General features: G+C 34.8%; 1 protein-coding gene across 4 annotated transcripts; it reads right to left on the bottom strand.

Moving 5' to 3' along the window:
• Positions 1 to 5,229: 5,229 nt before the first annotated feature.
• Positions 5,230 to 17,346, bottom strand: LOC113723668 (phytyl ester synthase 1, chloroplastic-like). 4 transcript variants are annotated; one of them, XM_072080733.1, is made up of 8 exons: positions 16,637 to 17,346; positions 16,391 to 16,442; positions 14,659 to 14,714; positions 13,110 to 13,268; positions 12,900 to 13,004; positions 6,908 to 7,014; positions 5,694 to 5,816; positions 5,230 to 5,474 (listed from the first exon to the last, which is right to left on the bottom strand). In XM_072080733.1, the coding sequence occupies exons 1-7, from the start codon at positions 17,064 to 17,066 to the stop codon at positions 5,739 to 5,741; spliced, it is 987 nt and encodes a 328-aa protein (XP_071936834.1). In that variant the 5' UTR covers positions 17,067 to 17,346; the 3' UTR covers positions 5,230 to 5,474; positions 5,694 to 5,738. The 4 variants fall into 4 exon arrangements, 3 of the variants coding, with proteins under 3 accessions (XP_071936834.1, XP_071936835.1, XP_071936833.1); XM_072080734.1 differs by lacking the exon at positions 12,900 to 13,004; XR_011840889.1 differs by lacking the exons at positions 5,230 to 5,474; positions 5,694 to 5,816; positions 6,908 to 7,014 and adding an exon at positions 10,950 to 11,250 and having other exon boundaries at positions 11,568 to 13,004; positions 16,637 to 17,345.
• Positions 17,347 to 17,811: the final 465 nt, after the last annotated feature.

Below are 17,811 nucleotides of genomic sequence, written 5' to 3'. Positions count from 1 at the left end.
TTATTCTTTACTTATTCAGATTCTATTAATTAAAAAAAATACAACTTCCATCTATTTCAATCACATTCATTCATAACTACTAAATCAATATCATCTTTACTTATCGAAAAAAACCTACTTAATTAATAAACACATATTTTACCAAGCTATAATATCAAATTATTCCAAATTATTAATTTATCTCATCACACAACACCAAAACTATATCAAAATTTGCCAAAAAAAATATCTATTATCCATTTAATTTTTAACAAACTTCTCATTCTTTTATATCCTTTCCATAGACTTTTCCACTGCAACAATGCACACTCTCATCCTAGCTATCCAAATTATGAAAATATCATCATCCTAAAATACATAAACTACCAATGCCCAAAGTACAATAAATTATAACACTCTTAATGTAATTCTCCACCTAATTTTTCATCCTATCAACTTTAAAAAATAATATATATTCCATTAATTTAAATAATATTTACTTATCACTAAATTAAAATCAAAAAACAAAATTTTTTAAAACCAATATTACCCATTAAATTTTCAGATCATATTAATTTTAAAAAACACAATACAAATCACATCAATTTTACTATATCTATTTATAAATAAATCAATCCAATATATCACTCTTCTATCTACTATTCCAACTCTATTATCATACAAAATACTCTAAGTCTATGTTAGTAAATAAATCTTATATTACCCTAAGATAGTCAATAATGGACACCTCGCGGAACTGCGGGGCACCAAGCCTAGTTTATTGTTTAAACGCTCATAACCAACTGATTAAGTCGGTAATTAGTCGTTACCTGACACAAGGTGCTGGGCCTGATTGCTCAGAAAAGAATAGGTGCTGGGCTTGAGGCCTAGAACGGCGACCGTACAGTGCCCAATCTTAAGTCCCAATCTTAAGTCTCTTCAGATTGCTATTTTTTTGTGAAACAATTTTACGTTTCTATAAATATTCTTTTAAAATACGTATTTCTCGTTCACCTCTTATTTTATGTACATCATATTTTAGAAAAATACTACAGTAATTTTTTCTCTAAAAACTCTTGAAATGGGCCACTATTACTTTCTTTCTCTGTCTCTCTCTCTTCATTTTTTTTCTTGTATCATTTTGTTTATGAGGAGTAAAAATGCAATCTATATATATACACACACACACACACACATATATTGGCACACCGGCATGGGTGCTTGAAAAAGTGTGAAACACACACACACACACACACACACACACAGAGTGATGGATTTATCTTGAAACATCATAGCTAGTTACGAGTGATAGAGAAAATCATTTGTGCCTATTATCCACCCTTTCCCTAATTTTAAATCGGTGGAGGATTGTGGAGTTTTCAATTTTCCATTTTATTCTCAAGAAAATATCATAAGATGAAATTGTTTTCCTTTCTGTTATTTCTTTTTCTCTTTCTTCTCTCTTTCATGATTCCCAATAGAAAACTCCATTTCAACGAAAATTTTTGTTTTGATTTTGTAATTTCATATTTCTGGGTGAAGGTTTACAAGGCATCATAAACTAATTTTGATTTTTTGTATGATGCCACATGTCATAAATTTCAATTGATGATTATTAATCAGGTCACAATTTCATCTTATGATATTTTCTTGGGAATAAAATAAGAAACTAGAAAGGAAAGAGGAAAACCCAAAATTAAAAGATTGTATTTTAGGAAATTGATTTGAATATTTTTTTTAATCATTTAAGGAGAAGATAGATCTCTGCAATTCCTTTTTTTTTAATTTCAATCATTAAGGTGAAGATTTTTGTGGGAAAAAAGAAGAATTAAATAAAGAAGAAAGAGAAAAAGAAATAAAAGAAAGGAAAATAAGGTAAATGAAAAGTCAAAATAATGCAAGGGCAATTTTGTCCTATAGGGGGTTAAGTGAGCAAAATTAAAGGTTAGGGGGTAAACTGAGAAATGGGGTATACCTTAAGGGGATTAAATGTGATTAACCATTAATTAACAAATTCCGTTAAATTTGACCGTTAGTCTTGGGAGTAAAGTGACTAAAAAATAACGTTAAGGGGAAAATTAATAGTAGCACCAAACGTTAAGGGGGTAAAGTGATAATAACCCTGTGAAGAACGTCTCATGCAAAATTGTTTTGTTCTATTTTTGTATGTTTAGGTACCTCGACAAAGTTATTTTATTCATATATGTAAGTCTATTCTTTGTTGTGAATATTTTCTCACAAATTTTTGTGGCTTCACTTGTCTATTTCTTAGATTTTACTCAACCACTTGATCAGCACATATTTTATGAAAACTCTTTTGGACTAATTAGTTATGACTTTCCACAAATGATCATCCATTTCAAGAAATGAAGCACCATCATCCAGGTATGGTGCTCTGTTTCTTTTCGTCATTCTTTCTCGTTTAACTTTTCCTAAAATTAGAGATTTGTGTTTTCTAATTTTCCTGATAATTTTAGTTTCAAAGTAAAAAAAATACGAGTAACAATTAAGAACATACTACGTTAATCGAAAGATCTAACTAAGTGAACTGAAAAACAGCAAATTGTAATGACTAAATTACCCAAAAAAATTGACAAACAAATTAAAAAGACTTTTGTTAGTAAAGAAGAGCGAGAAAGGCCAAATCACAAGTCCATTCTTTCGCCATTTCAACCAAGAGAGTCAAATTTGGCTTCCAAAAAAAGCATAGACTTATTCCCTTTGACTAAAATGAATAAGATTTTTAGTTTCCAGGTTCTCTTTTTTTCTTTTTTTGGCAAATCTACTCGAACTATGACAATATAATTTGAAAAGCCTATCCAAAGTTATAAAAGTCTAACACTTTTTGCCACTAAACTTATTTTCATCAAAGTGTACTCATCATAAAATATTTGTATAAAGCAAAATACGATCATACAAAATTATTCTACTCAAAAAATTGATCAAGAAGCTACTTTAATTGGCAAAAATATTAAGTTGAAACTAGTACTACAATAATTTTTTTCAAAATGTGCTTAACACATATACCAATGTTAACTTTCTAAAATTAACTTGTTTTAAAATATTCTCCATAAAAATTGTGGATTACATACAATCTATGTGTTATTTCATCTTTTTCAGAAACTCCATTGTGGCGTTGAAAATTTATATTAGTTAGCAGTTCTAGTTACTTAGAAGCTCGTTTTAATTAAAATTAAAGAACATATTAAGAAAGACTCCAAAAAGGACAAAGGTAAACCTTCCAGAGATTGTCTTTGACTTTGTAGCATTCAGCATCTATGTATTCTAACCATAAACCATGTATCAATTGCTAAAAAACAAACACCAAAGTTAAGTAGGAATGTTAAACATATATTTATTAGAAGTAATTAGTGTATTAAAGATGTGATTATCTATTATATCAATTTGTCACTTAGCATTCTTTCATTTTCTTCTATCATAAGTTAAAGCGATAGCTCCAGTAGTTTAATTTCCGTCTCTTACTCTTACTTTGGTTAACTTTTTTTATATTTCATTATCTTTTGATTATCACATCTCTTAATCTTATTCTTATTTGCACCTATTTTTTTCTTCATTTTCTTAATTGCCACGAGCAATTTATTTATGTTCTCTTCTACATGTTCCCCTTGATTTGTGAGTGAAGATCCCACGTTCTTCTCCAAGTTCAAAGTTTGAGACTATTGATTGAATTTTCTTGGAAGAAAACTTCAAAGCAATTAGATCATCAAACTTATATTCCAGTAGATAATTGTTTTGGTAGATGATCAACTTGTATTTTTTTAGTTCTTTTTTTGGCACTTGACTTTACTTGTGGTTATCTTTCCCTCCCCAACAAATAATAAATACTTGGTTATCGACTTGAAAACCCCCTATTTGACAATAGAAATATTGGCCTACTTCCACACCGAATACATCATAGTGTATGCTAATGTGCTCTTTATTCTTTATTGTTTTTCTCTTATTCTTTGTCTTGTTCGTCCTCTTTCTTTGTATTTAATACTAATAAATTATTCATAAGATTTTCAATAATTTTCTTGAAACCAATCTCGATTTGCTTAATCATGTTAATTGGTCTTGAAAATTCTCACTAGATGTTAAAGGTGTTCCTTGCATGGAAGAGTTAGATTAAGAAGTATTTAGAGAATGGGAAAAGGATGCTACTTTAGCAATTGGACTACATGATCAGATCATGAACTGCATAGGAAATAATGTTCTTTGTAAAAAAGAAATTGAGATGTCATATGGTCCTAATTGGTGACATTCCTTGCATGCTATTTTGATAGTAAAACTACACGGTCAGGTCTTGAACCGCATACACGAGGAGATTCTTTGCTGAGACGAAACTGAGATGTCTCTACTTTGTAAGAAGAGGGCCCTAATGGCAATTAGAACCGAAATTAATGATGGTATTGAAATTAGGATTAGAAGATGTTCATCCATTGGAAGAATCAGATTTTTGACAAAATTTTGTGTAACCAATCAAGAAAGATTTCTATAGAGTAGCTTCGTTAAGTGATATAGAACGTTGTTTTGATAAGGATGAGGATGATGATCCTGCCATTCGCAATTGGCAATATTTTGACTCTTGATTGACCATTTGGCATATCAAAATTATGTAATGATCTCATAAGATGTTGGTAGTGGTGGTGGTAAAAGTGCTAATACATTGAAAATTTAGAATAGAATTAGATAAAAGTTAGAAATTAAAAAAGAACAACAAAAGAAATCAATATTTGCCTGCATACATATTAGTGTATATACAAGACATTTATAGTTACCAAAATTATATTTTGAAATTTTCTGAATCAAATATTCAGTGTATATATAATTTTTAAACAACAAAGTACGTTCACAAATTAGTAATAAAAGTATGTAATACAAACAAAACTTAATAAAAAATATGCATCTTCATTTAGTTTAATATGCTGTGCATGTGCGTATATTGTATTATATATATTATATATTTTAAAGATCAAATAGAAACACTAACAAAGGTACAAAATACAAAATTACATACTCAAGCAAATATGCAAGGGATTTTTGTTTCAGGGCAAAAGCAACTGGTACCGATTTTTCAAAAAAGCAATCTGCAAAGTGGAATACCAAATCTTCCTAGCTACTTTGACTTAAAAATATCACTTAAGATATAATCATCAGGAACAGAGGGATTACATAACAATTCAAATTTGGAATGCTCAGCCTTGCCTTATATTGTCAGAGCACAGTCAGAATAGCCCAATGTCCCCACACAAAACTGGTAAAATTAATAGAAGGCTTGTTCTCATTTTCCTCCTTTACATTTATTTGACAAAAATGAATGAGAACATCTAAATGGTCAAGAATTGAGAAAGAAGGAATGCTTTGCAGACTCCACTAACTGTTGCCTGTCACTTAATAGAACCAAGCACCGTGCAAAGGAAAATTCTTAGACAAAATATATTCTTCATGATTTCTCTTACCCCTTGAATTTTCCTTCTTTCAGCCAAAAGTAGAGTCTGAAATGCACAAAAAGATGGGTATTCATACTAGTGGTACACTTTTCAACTACAAAGAAGGATAGAGAGGTATTGTTAAAGCAGTATCACAGGATGTCAGAGGATAAACACCCAAGCCGCTCTTAAGGTAAGCACTCCACAAGATAATCAAGCAAGCAAAAAACAGAACAAAGAAACATTATGCATGTTAAAGTTTGTGTACGTCAAGACAAGAGAAACCTTGAAAGCACTAGTACTTCTGCTGTAACAGCATGAAGACGGGAATTAGCATAACTGGCAGCCGATCTGAGAAGTTTGAGCTTCCAGAGGAGAGTTGTCCTTGGGTATTATATCAGCCAATTCCTGACAGAAAACAACTGAAATCAGACAAGCACAACTTAATGCTTCAAGTGTAAATGTGATTTCTCCTTTCTAAACTGATGTGCATCCGCAAGCAATGGGGAGCATAAAATTATAGAGTTTGGAACTCCCGAGTCAAGGAGTCCATTTGGGGAAACCATACAATCTATGACAATAATCTCATCAAAGTTCACCTTTGCTAGATTTTGATTAAAATACATGAATTCATGCTATGACATCTAGAGTATAGTTTTACTATTAGGACTCCTTGCAAATTGTGCTAAGTTTGTCACATCATAGTTTCGGGTTTAAGGAATACAAAATAGGAAATGTGAGAACAGATTTGATGTGGCTTCTTCCCTCATCTTCTCCTTTCCTTCTGCTTCTCTGTCTATTTTCCCTCATTTTATTGTCTGAGCTCTTAGCATCAACATCTTCTCTTTTACACAGTAATGAGTAAACAGCCTCTATTGCATCCTGACTTCCTTTTTCAGCCCCCTTGTGGCATAAACAATGTGTTGTTTCATACCCCTTCATTGCTCAACTTTGGCCACATTCATATTCTATTGCTTTTAAGGTCAGCTAATTACCTTGATCAGTTTTTTCTGGTTTTTGGCATTTTTTCGTACAATTCGGTATGTCATGGATGTCATTACCTCCAGGAACATATCAATCATCTAACAATATATGGCCTTAAGTTACTACTTAAGGAAATAAAGAGCATGAGGAACCCTTAAGCATTTCTCTATCATTCCAATGCTTTCCTAGATGTTTCTCAATATCTCATGAAATTCTCTGCCTCTGCATTCACTATTTGTGCCAACAAGTAAAAAAATTTTCAAACTGGATCCAGACTAACTTAAGAGGTGAGGCCAAAATCTCAAAAGCAAAGAAATTTATACATGGACATGAAACTCGTCAAATTAACAAACTATTGAATCCAGTAAAACTTTTAATTAACCTGATATGATGTGCAACAATTCTATAAGATATTAACAAGTAAAGCAAGAGTTGACAAAAAATTGAGAAAATGTGAAAAAGGGCTTCTAGCAGTAGGCAAGATACAATTAAACAAAAAAAATTAAGCAACTTACTGAAAGACGTGGTAACAAAGCTGTAAGATTGCCAGACAACCGTTCAAGACCTATTCGAGGAGGAAGTGTAGCATCAACAGTGACCATTGCCATCTTCACTGGTTCACCTAATACAACAATAGGATAGTATTTTATTTAGAGCCAGGAAAACCATACGAACTTGACATCGCCAACTAAAACAAAATTGAAAGGAAAAGGAAATTACAGAGGACGTCAAATGATCATAACTTTCAGGAGGAAGGATAACCATCGTGGCACCAAAAGAGACACAACAACAGCAAATTTAGAATGGTTATTTCTTCAATAGAAAAATAAGAGAAATGATTCTGAGAAAGAATTCATTTCTAACTCGAATCATCCTCATTGCTTTGCTGAACTCAAAGAAGTTAATGACACATTTCGGGGGATGAGAACATTTTGAGGCTCAGTAAAACTACAAATGATGTTAAATTACTCTTATGGATAATAATCATTAACCTTAACATCTACAGACATGCAAAACTAGGCATTTTGACGTGTGGTTGTGTACAATATCAATACGCTGTGGAAATGATGGGAAACCATGTGGATATGAGGTTACCAAAGAGCAAATAATTGAAACGTATATCTACCAGTAAGCCTGGAAGTTTTCATGTCTAGCAATTTTCAGAAATGTAACTCAAGTGAGAATCAGGTCGACATGAGGGGCAGATAAGCATAGCATATCTCAAGCATCAAACTATGAAGACAAAAAACTCTTTCTCTTATTCAAGGATGCATGGTCATGTCTGTTCAAGAACTAATATTCCCTTTGTACATCAAAGTAGCATGATAGACCAAAAGCTGACTCAAGAAGACAACATTTGCTAACATTTTTAAACATGCATTTTCACTTGTGTCTAAGCATAACTGTTCTTCCAATGCTAGCGTAACTAGTAAAACTATTCTTTGAGAGGCTATATGTGCCACTACACAGTTATGGTTTATTAAAGTCATAACGAGACATTTCTGGTGAAAATGCAACAACCTAGGAATTTTCATATATCAGTCATAAATTTCACAAGTAGTTTTTCTTGATTCAGTAGGTGTAGCTTAGAATGAATCCAATCACCTTAACCTGAACGCAACATATTTCATGCAACACGTACAATTTTGTAGTGAGCTACATAAAAGGAATAGTCTTAAAAGCACAAAATGTTAAAAGATGTCATTGTGCTTTGGGGTAATGCTTACGCGAGCAGCACATAGGACTATATCTAGAGAATGATCAGTGAATAAACCATGTAAAATTTCACATTCTATGCTGAGACAGTTGAAAAGTAAGCTTGTGTACTTAAAGAGTACTGTTAACCAATGTCTTGGGAGGAAACATCTAGTCACAGTAGTATGAGTGACCAACTAGTATTTATAGGAGTATAAACCTAACCAACTATTTACAAGAATACCCTTACTAATTTATTATCTACAAGAATACTGATATTCTCCTAACACTCCTCCTCAAGTTGGAGCACATAAATCATAAGCATCCAACTTGTCACAAATGTATTTTACCCTAGAGCCCCCTAAACTCTTGGTAAACAAATCAGCTAATTGATCTACAGACGGTACATGAGATGTCTTGATGACTCCGTCAAACAATTTCTCTCGAATGAAGTGACAATCAATTTCAATGTGTTTTGTCCTTTCATGAAACACTGGATTAGACGCAATATAGACAGCCGCCTGATTATCACACACTAAATTCATAGGTTGTTTATGCTCAAACCCAAGTTCAAGTAACATGCTCTTCAACCAAACCAACTCACACACAGTGTGAGCCATAGCGCGATATTCAGATTCTGCACTTGATTTGGGTACAACTGTTTGCTTCTTACTCTTCCACGACACTAAATTACCACCAACAAACACACAATATCCTGTGGTCGATCTTTGATCTGAGGCAGAACCAGCCCAATCTGCATCACTATATCCTTCAATATCAGTGTGTCCATGATTTTGATACAGCAACCCTTTTCCAGGAGCACTCTTAAGATACCTGAGAATCCGTATAACAGCATCCCAATGACTAGTACGAGAGGTATCAAGAAATTGACTCACAACGCTCACTGCAAACGAAATGTCAGGTCTCGTTATAGTGAGATAATTTAATTTACCCACAAGTCTTCGATATTGCTTAGGATCATCAAGTAATGTACATTGATCTCTTGCTAATTTCACATTGGGATCCATAGGAGTATCCACAGGTCGGCAACCTAACATCCCAACTTCACTCAACATATCGAGTACATATTTCCTTTGATATAAATAAATCCCATATTTAGACCGAGCTACCTCAATACCCAGAAAATACTGTAGATGACCTAAATCCTTTGTCTGAAAGTTTGCCTGCAGATTGGATTTAAGTTTCTGAATCCCCACAATATCATCACCTGTAATCATAATGTCATCCACATAAACAACTAATAAAATTTTACTAGCATTAGAATTTTGATAAAATACAGAGTGATCTACTCCACATCTTGTCAGATCGAACTCCATGACAACACTACTAAACCGGTCAAACCAAGCCCTTGGAGACTGTTTCAATCCATATAAGGATTTTTTCAAACGACAAACCAACCGCGGATTCTCTCCCTGAACAATAAATCCAGGAGGTTGTTCCATATATACCTCTTCTTCCAAATCTCCATGCAGAAATGCATTTTTCACATCCAACTGATGCAATGGCCAATTATAAGTTGCTACCAAAGAGATAAGAAGACGAACAGATGTAGTCTTTGCAACAGGAGAAAATGTTTCGAAGTAATCGATTCCATACACCTGAGCAAACCCTTTAACTACCAGACGAGCCTTCAATCTATCAATAGAACCATTAGGTTGTACTTTTATAGTGTACACCCATTTACAACCAACAACCGGCTTACCAGACGGAAGAGGGACAAGATCCCAAGTACCATTTTTCTCCAAAGCAAGCATCTCTTCCTACATAGCTAACCTCCAACCAGGATCATTGAGAGCATGGGTAATAGACTTAGGAATGGATACCGAATCAAGAGATGTAACAAAAGAAGAATATGACAGAGAGAGACGAGAATAAGAGACAAAATTAGAAATAGGATAAGAAGTACAATGTCTCTTACCTTTACGTAAAGCAATAGGAAGATCTGACTCATAGGAGGGCGTCATACCTGGATCTGAAGATTAAGAGTTAATTGGTGAAGTGCGTAGCATATCAGGAGCTTTCTCAACCATGGAACGACGAGAATAAACTTGAACATTAGGACGAGATAATCGATTGGTGGAATCTGGTGAACTCGATAACTCAGGTAATGAAGATGAAGGGACTGGTAAAATAGGAGGAAAGGAGGAACACTGGTCTAACTCACAAGACATACCTTGCTTCATAAAATAAGGAGTGGATTCAAAGAAAGTAACATCAGCACAACTGAAAAAACGATTTAAAACTGGATTGTAACATCTATACCCCTTTTGCGCTCGTGCGTATCCTAAGAAAATACACTTAATGGCACGAGAATCTAATTTATCCACCCCGGGAGCAAGTTAATGAACAAAACACACACAACCAAAAATACGATGAGATAATTTAAATATAGGGTCCTGAGGAAAAAGAATGGAGTGAGGTAGTTGGCCTCCAAGAATATCGGATGGCATGCGATTAATTAAATAACATGCAGTTAAAACTGCATCACTCCAAAATTATTTGGGCACATTTATGTGTAACAAAAGTGTCCGAGCAACTTCGATTAAATGTCCAATTTTTCTTTCAGCAACTCCATTCTGTTGTGGAGTGTGAGGACAAGAGGACTGATGAAGAATACCGAACTTAGTCATAAAGGTATCAAAAGGAGTGGAAAATATTCTTTCGCATTATCACTGCGAAGTATACGTACAGGCATACCAAATTGAGTCTTTATTTCTGTAACAAATGCACAAAAAATGAAATATAGTTCTGAACGATCTTTCATTAAATAAAACCATGTAACTCTGAAAAAATCATCAACAAAGATTACAAAATATTTAAAACCTAATTTTGAAGTGACTCGACTAGGACCCCAAACATCAGAATGAACTAACAAAAAGGGTTCCGAAACCCGTTTATTGACCCTAGGGGCAAAAGAAACACGATGATGCTTTCCTAATTGACAAGATTCACATTCTAATGAAGACAACTGACTCAAGGTAGGGACCAACTTCTTCAAATTTTATAGAGACGGATGACCCAAATGACAGTGAATTTCAAGAGGAGAAACAGTAGCAGGGCACGCAATCGGACCATTAGAGTTGAGAAAGTAAAGACCATTATGCTCATGTCATCCACCAATCGTTCTCTTTGTCTTCAAATCCTGAATGACAACAAAATCAGGAGAAAAAATAACTGAACACTGTAGAGATTTAGTAAACTTACTAACGGACATTAGATTAAAAGGCAAACTGGGAACGTAAAGAACATAAGGCAGCGGAAGAGATGAGTTAATTTTCACAGTGCCTAGTCCTTTAACTTTAGTTGTAGATCCATCAGCTAAAGTAACATGAGGGAAGGAAGTAGACTCTTGAAAATTAGAAAAATTTCTAGAGGTACCTGACATATGATCAGTAGCTCCGGAATCAATGATCCATGAGTCAAAATTAGATGATGTGGAGAGACAAGGCATAGCATTACCTTTTTGTGCTAAAGAAGTGGAGGGAAGAGATGCGTGATTTGCAGTTTGGTACTGCAGAAATTTGACATAATCTTCCTCAGATATGGTAACAGTCTTCTGGGACCCTTGTGCTAAAGAACTTGATTCAGGTTGGTCAGTGGTAACCGTATTAACAAACCGAGGTGATTTTCCATTTAAATCCCAACAAGTATCACGAGTGTGATTCTTTAAACCACAATGATTGCACTCACGAGTGCCTCGACCTCCACGACCCCCACGACCTCCTCTACTTCTTTCTCCACGAGAGCCACGTCCAAAATTAAGTTGCTCTGTCCGATTGTTGTTAGCAATTAAAGCAGATTTGTCATTAATTAGAGCACCGTCACCCTGTGCATTGTCCTTAGACGCAGAACGTAAGACCCGAGCATACGCCTCTGCAAAGGATGGTAATTGTTCACCTGCTAAAATTTGAGATTTGATTGGTTCAAATTCTGGCTTGAGACCAGCCAGGAATTTGAGCACAAGCATTTGTTCTCTTTGCCTCTGCATAACCGTGATATCACTTGAGAGAGGCATTACAGCATTTAATTCTTTTGAGACTCGCTTAAGATCAGCAAAGTATTCAGTTACTGTCTTGTTATCTTGTTGCAATTGAAAATACTCCAAAGAAATATCATACATCCGTGAGAGATTACTGCAATATAATAACCGGACATAATCCCAAACTTCTTTTGTTGTCTCACAATGAGAACACATGTAAGCAATTCGTGGCTCCATAGAATTCCATATTGCTCCAAGAATTTGGGCATCCTCTTGAATCCACATTAGTTTCTTGCTGTCCTCCGTAGGAGAGTCATCTGTGAGATAACGTTGCTTTCCTAAGCCTGTCAGATAAATCTTAACAGCTTTTGACCACTGTTGATAATTGGTATCATTCAACTTCCAATTTGTGATTTGAGGCATCACCATTGGCATAATATTAGTGGACGTCACAATACCTTTTGATAAACTTTCAGCCATAGCGAATAGTACTTCAAACCCAAGAAAGGGTCAAAACTCGAGACGAACAATACCGCGTGAACAGTGCGGTGTGAACAGTAACGGCGTGAACAGTGCCGCGATGAACAGTGCATAGTGAACAGTACTTTTGCTAGATGTTTAACCTGAACCCTAGGACTCTTGCTCTAATACCATGTTAACCGGTATCTTGGGAGGAAACATCTAGTTACAGTATTATGAGTGACCAACTAGTATTTATAAGAGTACAAACCTAACCAACTATTTACAAGAATACCCTTACTAACTTATTATCTACAAGAATACTGATATTCTCCTAACAAGTACAAACTTACCTAGGACAAAGATTAAAAGGTAAGGGATTGTAAAATGAAGTTCATTAGGTATAGCCTCCAAGAAAGGCAGCAAAGATTGCAGCTGTGACCTGTTAAATGACGTTGCTGAAAAAAAATGGCAGCAAACAAAAGTTACCACGAAACATGTAAATTTACTCAGCAAACACTCAAGAAATAAAACAGAATGATGAACTGTATACTTAGAAATACCTGGATTGGCTAATACTAAAACAAGATCAATAGCTGGATTACGTGCAGCAACTGCAAGTGCCAAGCATCCTCCAAATGAATCTCCCACAAGATATATTGGCTTATTTGGAGATGAAGCATGTTGATTCCTCACAGTTTCCTCAACAAAGATTACCATCTCTGTTTACAGTTAGGTTATTGATGAATAACACAAGCTGAAGAAATATCGCAGTCTCACTTACTATAGGGAGGAAATCAAGGATACCAGAGAATTTTTCACAGTAAAGCCAAATCTCATCGAGAAAACAAAAGGCATAACAGTGGATATTAAGGTCTCAAGAGTAAGTTGTTCAAAAGGTATCATTCCATGACATCTTTTGAATGGCAAGCACTAACAATTCAAACATAATAATAATGATACTTTAAAGAACTATTGTCACACCACCATTTCTCGGTATTTTCTGGGATTTTGCCTACATCTGAGAGGAAAATATTGTGAGTTTTTCTAACGAGTAACTCATTTAATCTCTACCTATACTTCCACTGCAGCCATGTATAAGGAACATCTTGATCATGGTAACTACAAGAACAAATTTATTTTGGCTTTTGACTTCATTATGGAATATAAATATCCCCAAGTTGTTTTATGGGCTGGCCCTAGCTCAATCTTACTGGTAATTCCTGATTGTGAGTCATCAGGAACAATCTACTCAATACAAAGTCCAATAAAGTTGCTCTTCCAAGCACAAGCAATTCTATCATAACCCACTGCTGAGGTCCATGTAACTGCATTGCCAAGCACAAGCAATTCTGGTTTTTCAGTCACTTGCAAAAAATACATCCCCAAAACTATAGTATTGGTGTTTGAGTTCACACTTTAAACTCTCCAAGATTCTTGGTTTTTTTAATGTCAAGCAGATTGTGGTCTCATTTAGTCATATAGAGAACTGTATTTGCACAAGAAACAGTTTGTGCCCCTAGGAAAAAGCTAATACATCCAAGTCATTTCAATTGCATGATTCCATACTCCTGCTTCACAACCAGTGTAGTCTTACAATGCAGCAGTGGTAGAATGAGATTTGTATACAACCTTGGTCATTTTGAATCTGACCAGTTCTTCGTCTGCTTTTCATAAGACTTAATACTTCTCCAATAAAAGACTCAGTTTTCCAGGATCCTGTACATTAGAGCTTTCTTTTGTTATAAATCTGACAGCTCCATTTGTCTATTGTTCAGAATTCTGAATCTTCATTTGGAGTATTGTCCAGGCTTAAATTTGGAGTTTTAAATCATCAGAGCAGAACTTACAAGGTAGGAATCCGTTCAAATTTTGCATTCACTCAAGAGTACGTGTTGGTGACATAAACAGAAGATAACCAGAGGATGGAAGAGTGTGGTGAGGATTATAAAAATTATAAAGAGCAAAACCTTATATCACCATGAGAAAATAATCTGATAAAGCAGCATAAATGAATTTGTAAATGTGATCAGAATGTGATCTTCTCTTTAGTAACAAAATGTTATGGGAATAAAAAGAAAAAATATCTCCAAGGAGAAAAAATTCAATTACCTTCAAATGGTGTTCGATCTTTCACAGGAATGTGAAGGCACCACACCTCAAAAACCCTGCAAGAGTGATCATCCATTAGTAATCCATATCAAAGTAGAGTAAGAGAAACGACGATGGTCATATAATTGCACTAGGTTCCAGAAGTTCCTCATTTGGTACATATTGGTCTGACAATCCAGTACCAAGATCATAAACCTCCTCAATACAGCAATGCAGATTGATGAACAGAAATCTACTAACTTCCACAATCAGATCTGCCAGATCAGGAGTTCAGACAGGTCCTGAATTTATAAAAAGATCCAGAACATAGATCATAAACCTCCTAAATACAGCAATCCAGATAGATAGATAGAAATCTACTATAGATAGATAGAAATATACTAACTGTCACAATCTGATCTCCCAGATCAGGAGTATCAGGAGTTAAGAAAGATCAAAAAAAGATCATGTTAACTATTGGAAGTCCTATTAGAATATCATATGTTGATTCAGAAGAAGGATATTCAAATGGAGAAAGCGCATAAAAGTCCCCCACAAAAAAAAGCTTTTTGGGCCAAAACTCAACTTGTATTGGTGTAAACATTGTTACAGGTGTGCAAAATCAGCTGGAGCAAATACCTCAACTGCAATAGACTGTGATATTCACAGCTGCAAGGTTTCAAAGCACTGTTTCTTGGTTAATGCATGAAACATAATCTGCCATTTTACTAGTAAGACTGATATCTGATCTAGGTACAAAAGAGGAGCACTTGTGAATCAAAGAAGTTAGAATATGAATATATAAGTCCCATTGCAACTACCTCAATTAGGGTACAATTTGAGACCAAGGGTAAGCGTACGTTTGACCATAAATAGAGGCATTGCAGATAACTGACAATAACAATTACTCTGGCTTCTATTGCAATGTTTAACATATATTCAATTTTATATATATATATATATATATATATATATATATATATATAGGATTGAAATTGATGATGCAGCAACTTGAATGCCAACAACCCACCATGTTTTCTCAGGTGTACCTTATATGATGAACCACCTAGGTAAAATGATGTTAAGTTCAAAACCATAAGACAACAATAGAAAGGGCTGACAGTGTGATAATTTAATAAGCCAAAGCATTACATTTTTGGATTGTAGTGAATGATAACACATAGCCGAACCACCAAATAATATATCCCTCTTCAAATGCATCTTATCCTTCATTCTGCACCATCTGTGTCCTTGGTAAAATGATGAAAGTTCATAGCCATGGGATGATAACAAGAAGGATGACAGAGTTATTAGTTGTATGGGCTGATCAACATGTACTCCCAAGGTTCAACTGCAGTACTTTTGGTCATTTCAAGTTTACTATCTAGACATTCTTTTTATTCAACACACATCTAACTACCCCATTGAGTTTGACAAGAAAATATGACTCAATGTCTGTGTAGCATTTATCAAGAAAAGTAAACTAATTCTCTTTGGACAGAGTTACTTTGACACATGGAAAGAAGAATGTTGTTTAAGCAAAGAACCTAAGAAGACATGGATGGAGTCCAAGTATGATGCAAGGTAATTGAGAAAGTGCCTACAAGTTTCAGTTCTTACTCCAGGAGTTCATGTATAGTGGTGTTAAACTGACTAAAGTGCTAGTACCAGTTGCTATTAAAATGACTGCTACAAGGCTAGAACCAGTTAGCTAAGAAACGCACAAGCAAGTATTTATACAATCAAGACTGACCTTCCTACAGCTTTGTGATGCAACATGAGCCCCAATCCAAGACCATCCATCCCTACACAAACCAAAGCAAATTTGCTAGTAAGTATCCTAAACTAGGAAATGCCTATTTAAAAATTCATTTAATTCTTCTCTACAGGCCATAAAAACATGAGCTAAAATCTAGACTAATCATGCATCTTCTATGCACTTTCTACAAAAGAAAAGTTGCAGATAAGAGTTCAATACTTGTGACAAAGCATCGTTTACCAGGTAAAAAGAGAAGAACAGGTGAATTCTTCAAAGGAGAGCCACATTCTATAGGCGAAAACCACCGCGGAGGTCCACCGTCAGGCTTAATAACATCTTTTGCCAAGTCAAGGTAATCCTTCACACTTCGAGTTCCATATCCATCATCCCACAACGGTTCCAGCTTTTCTTGCATAACTTCTTCCTCTCCCTTCTTCTTCTTCTCTCCAGTACTTACACCCGCAGGTAAATGACCATGCCCCCTATCTATCAACAGAATAGTTCTCTCCTGCTCCTTAGCTGAAGAAACTCCATTAAGTCTACAAGTGTCAGCAGACAAGATAGAGGACTTCTGAGCTGCTGAACATCTAATTTGAGCTCGGAATTGAGGCTTGAACTCTGTTAAAGCAAATGAAGAAGGAGCCCACAAATTACTCACAAGTGAATCCATGGTTTCCACAAACCAATGGCTTCCAACTTGATAACTTCAAGATTCAGACTTAGCAACGAATAAGCTTCGAGCCCAGAATTAGTTGTGTGCTTATAAGCAAACCAATCCTAATGTGGTTTGAAATGTACTAGTATGTACACAAACAACACTCGAGAAATAAAGGGCCACGTTCAAAAAATTGGTAGAAATCCAGAAATCAACTTGCAATAGCACAAAAAAGATGTAGAACCTCTGTATTTTCTGTTTTCTGCAGGTGTTTTTGTCAACGATGTAAATGTAATATAGACACTATTGGTTCAAGAAAGTCTAGAAATAGTGGGAACAACCGAACAATAAATTTTTCAATGGGGCTCCAGAGGTTCAAGAAGACAGAAATGGCTCAATGACAAGTTCATGCTGAACATGCAACGTGTGTGTGTGTGTGTATATGCATTAGGTGAAAGCTGAAATACGAATGCAGCCAGAACCAAATACATATGTCTATCTTTGTGTGTGCGCGCGCGTGTTAGGTGAAAACTGAAATATGAATGCAGCAAGAAACCAAAAACAAAGGATTATCTCAAACATGGATCAACATTATTGCTGACAGTAATGATATGAAAGTGGAGTTAATGGGATAATCTGTGTTTTAGAAACTGATTATTAATGAGAATATTGCTGCATCATTATTGAGCGTAAAAATTTATTCCCTGAGATTACCCAAAAAAAAAAAAAGGATTTATTCTCTTGTTCACAGACGAAACTT

The sequence above is a fragment of the Coffea arabica genome, chromosome 2e, assembly GCF_036785885.1.
Source record: "Coffea arabica cultivar ET-39 chromosome 2e, Coffea Arabica ET-39 HiFi, whole genome shotgun sequence".
Lineage (NCBI taxonomy): Eukaryota > Viridiplantae > Streptophyta > Magnoliopsida > Gentianales > Rubiaceae > Coffea > Coffea arabica.
Note: the sequence above shows the minus strand (reverse complement) of the source record. Positions and strands in the feature narration are given on the sequence as shown.

Bases quoted from the DNA above. Each gene is read 5' to 3' on its own strand.
- LOC113723668 (XM_072080732.1), bottom strand. From the start codon at position 12,567: ATGGCTGAAAGTTTATCAAAAGGTATTGTGACGTCCACTAATATTATG. The intron at 11,251-11,567 runs GTAATGCTATGC...GTTGTCATTCAG, and splicing joins CACTTCTTTAGCACAAAAAG to GATTTGAAGACAAAGAGAAC.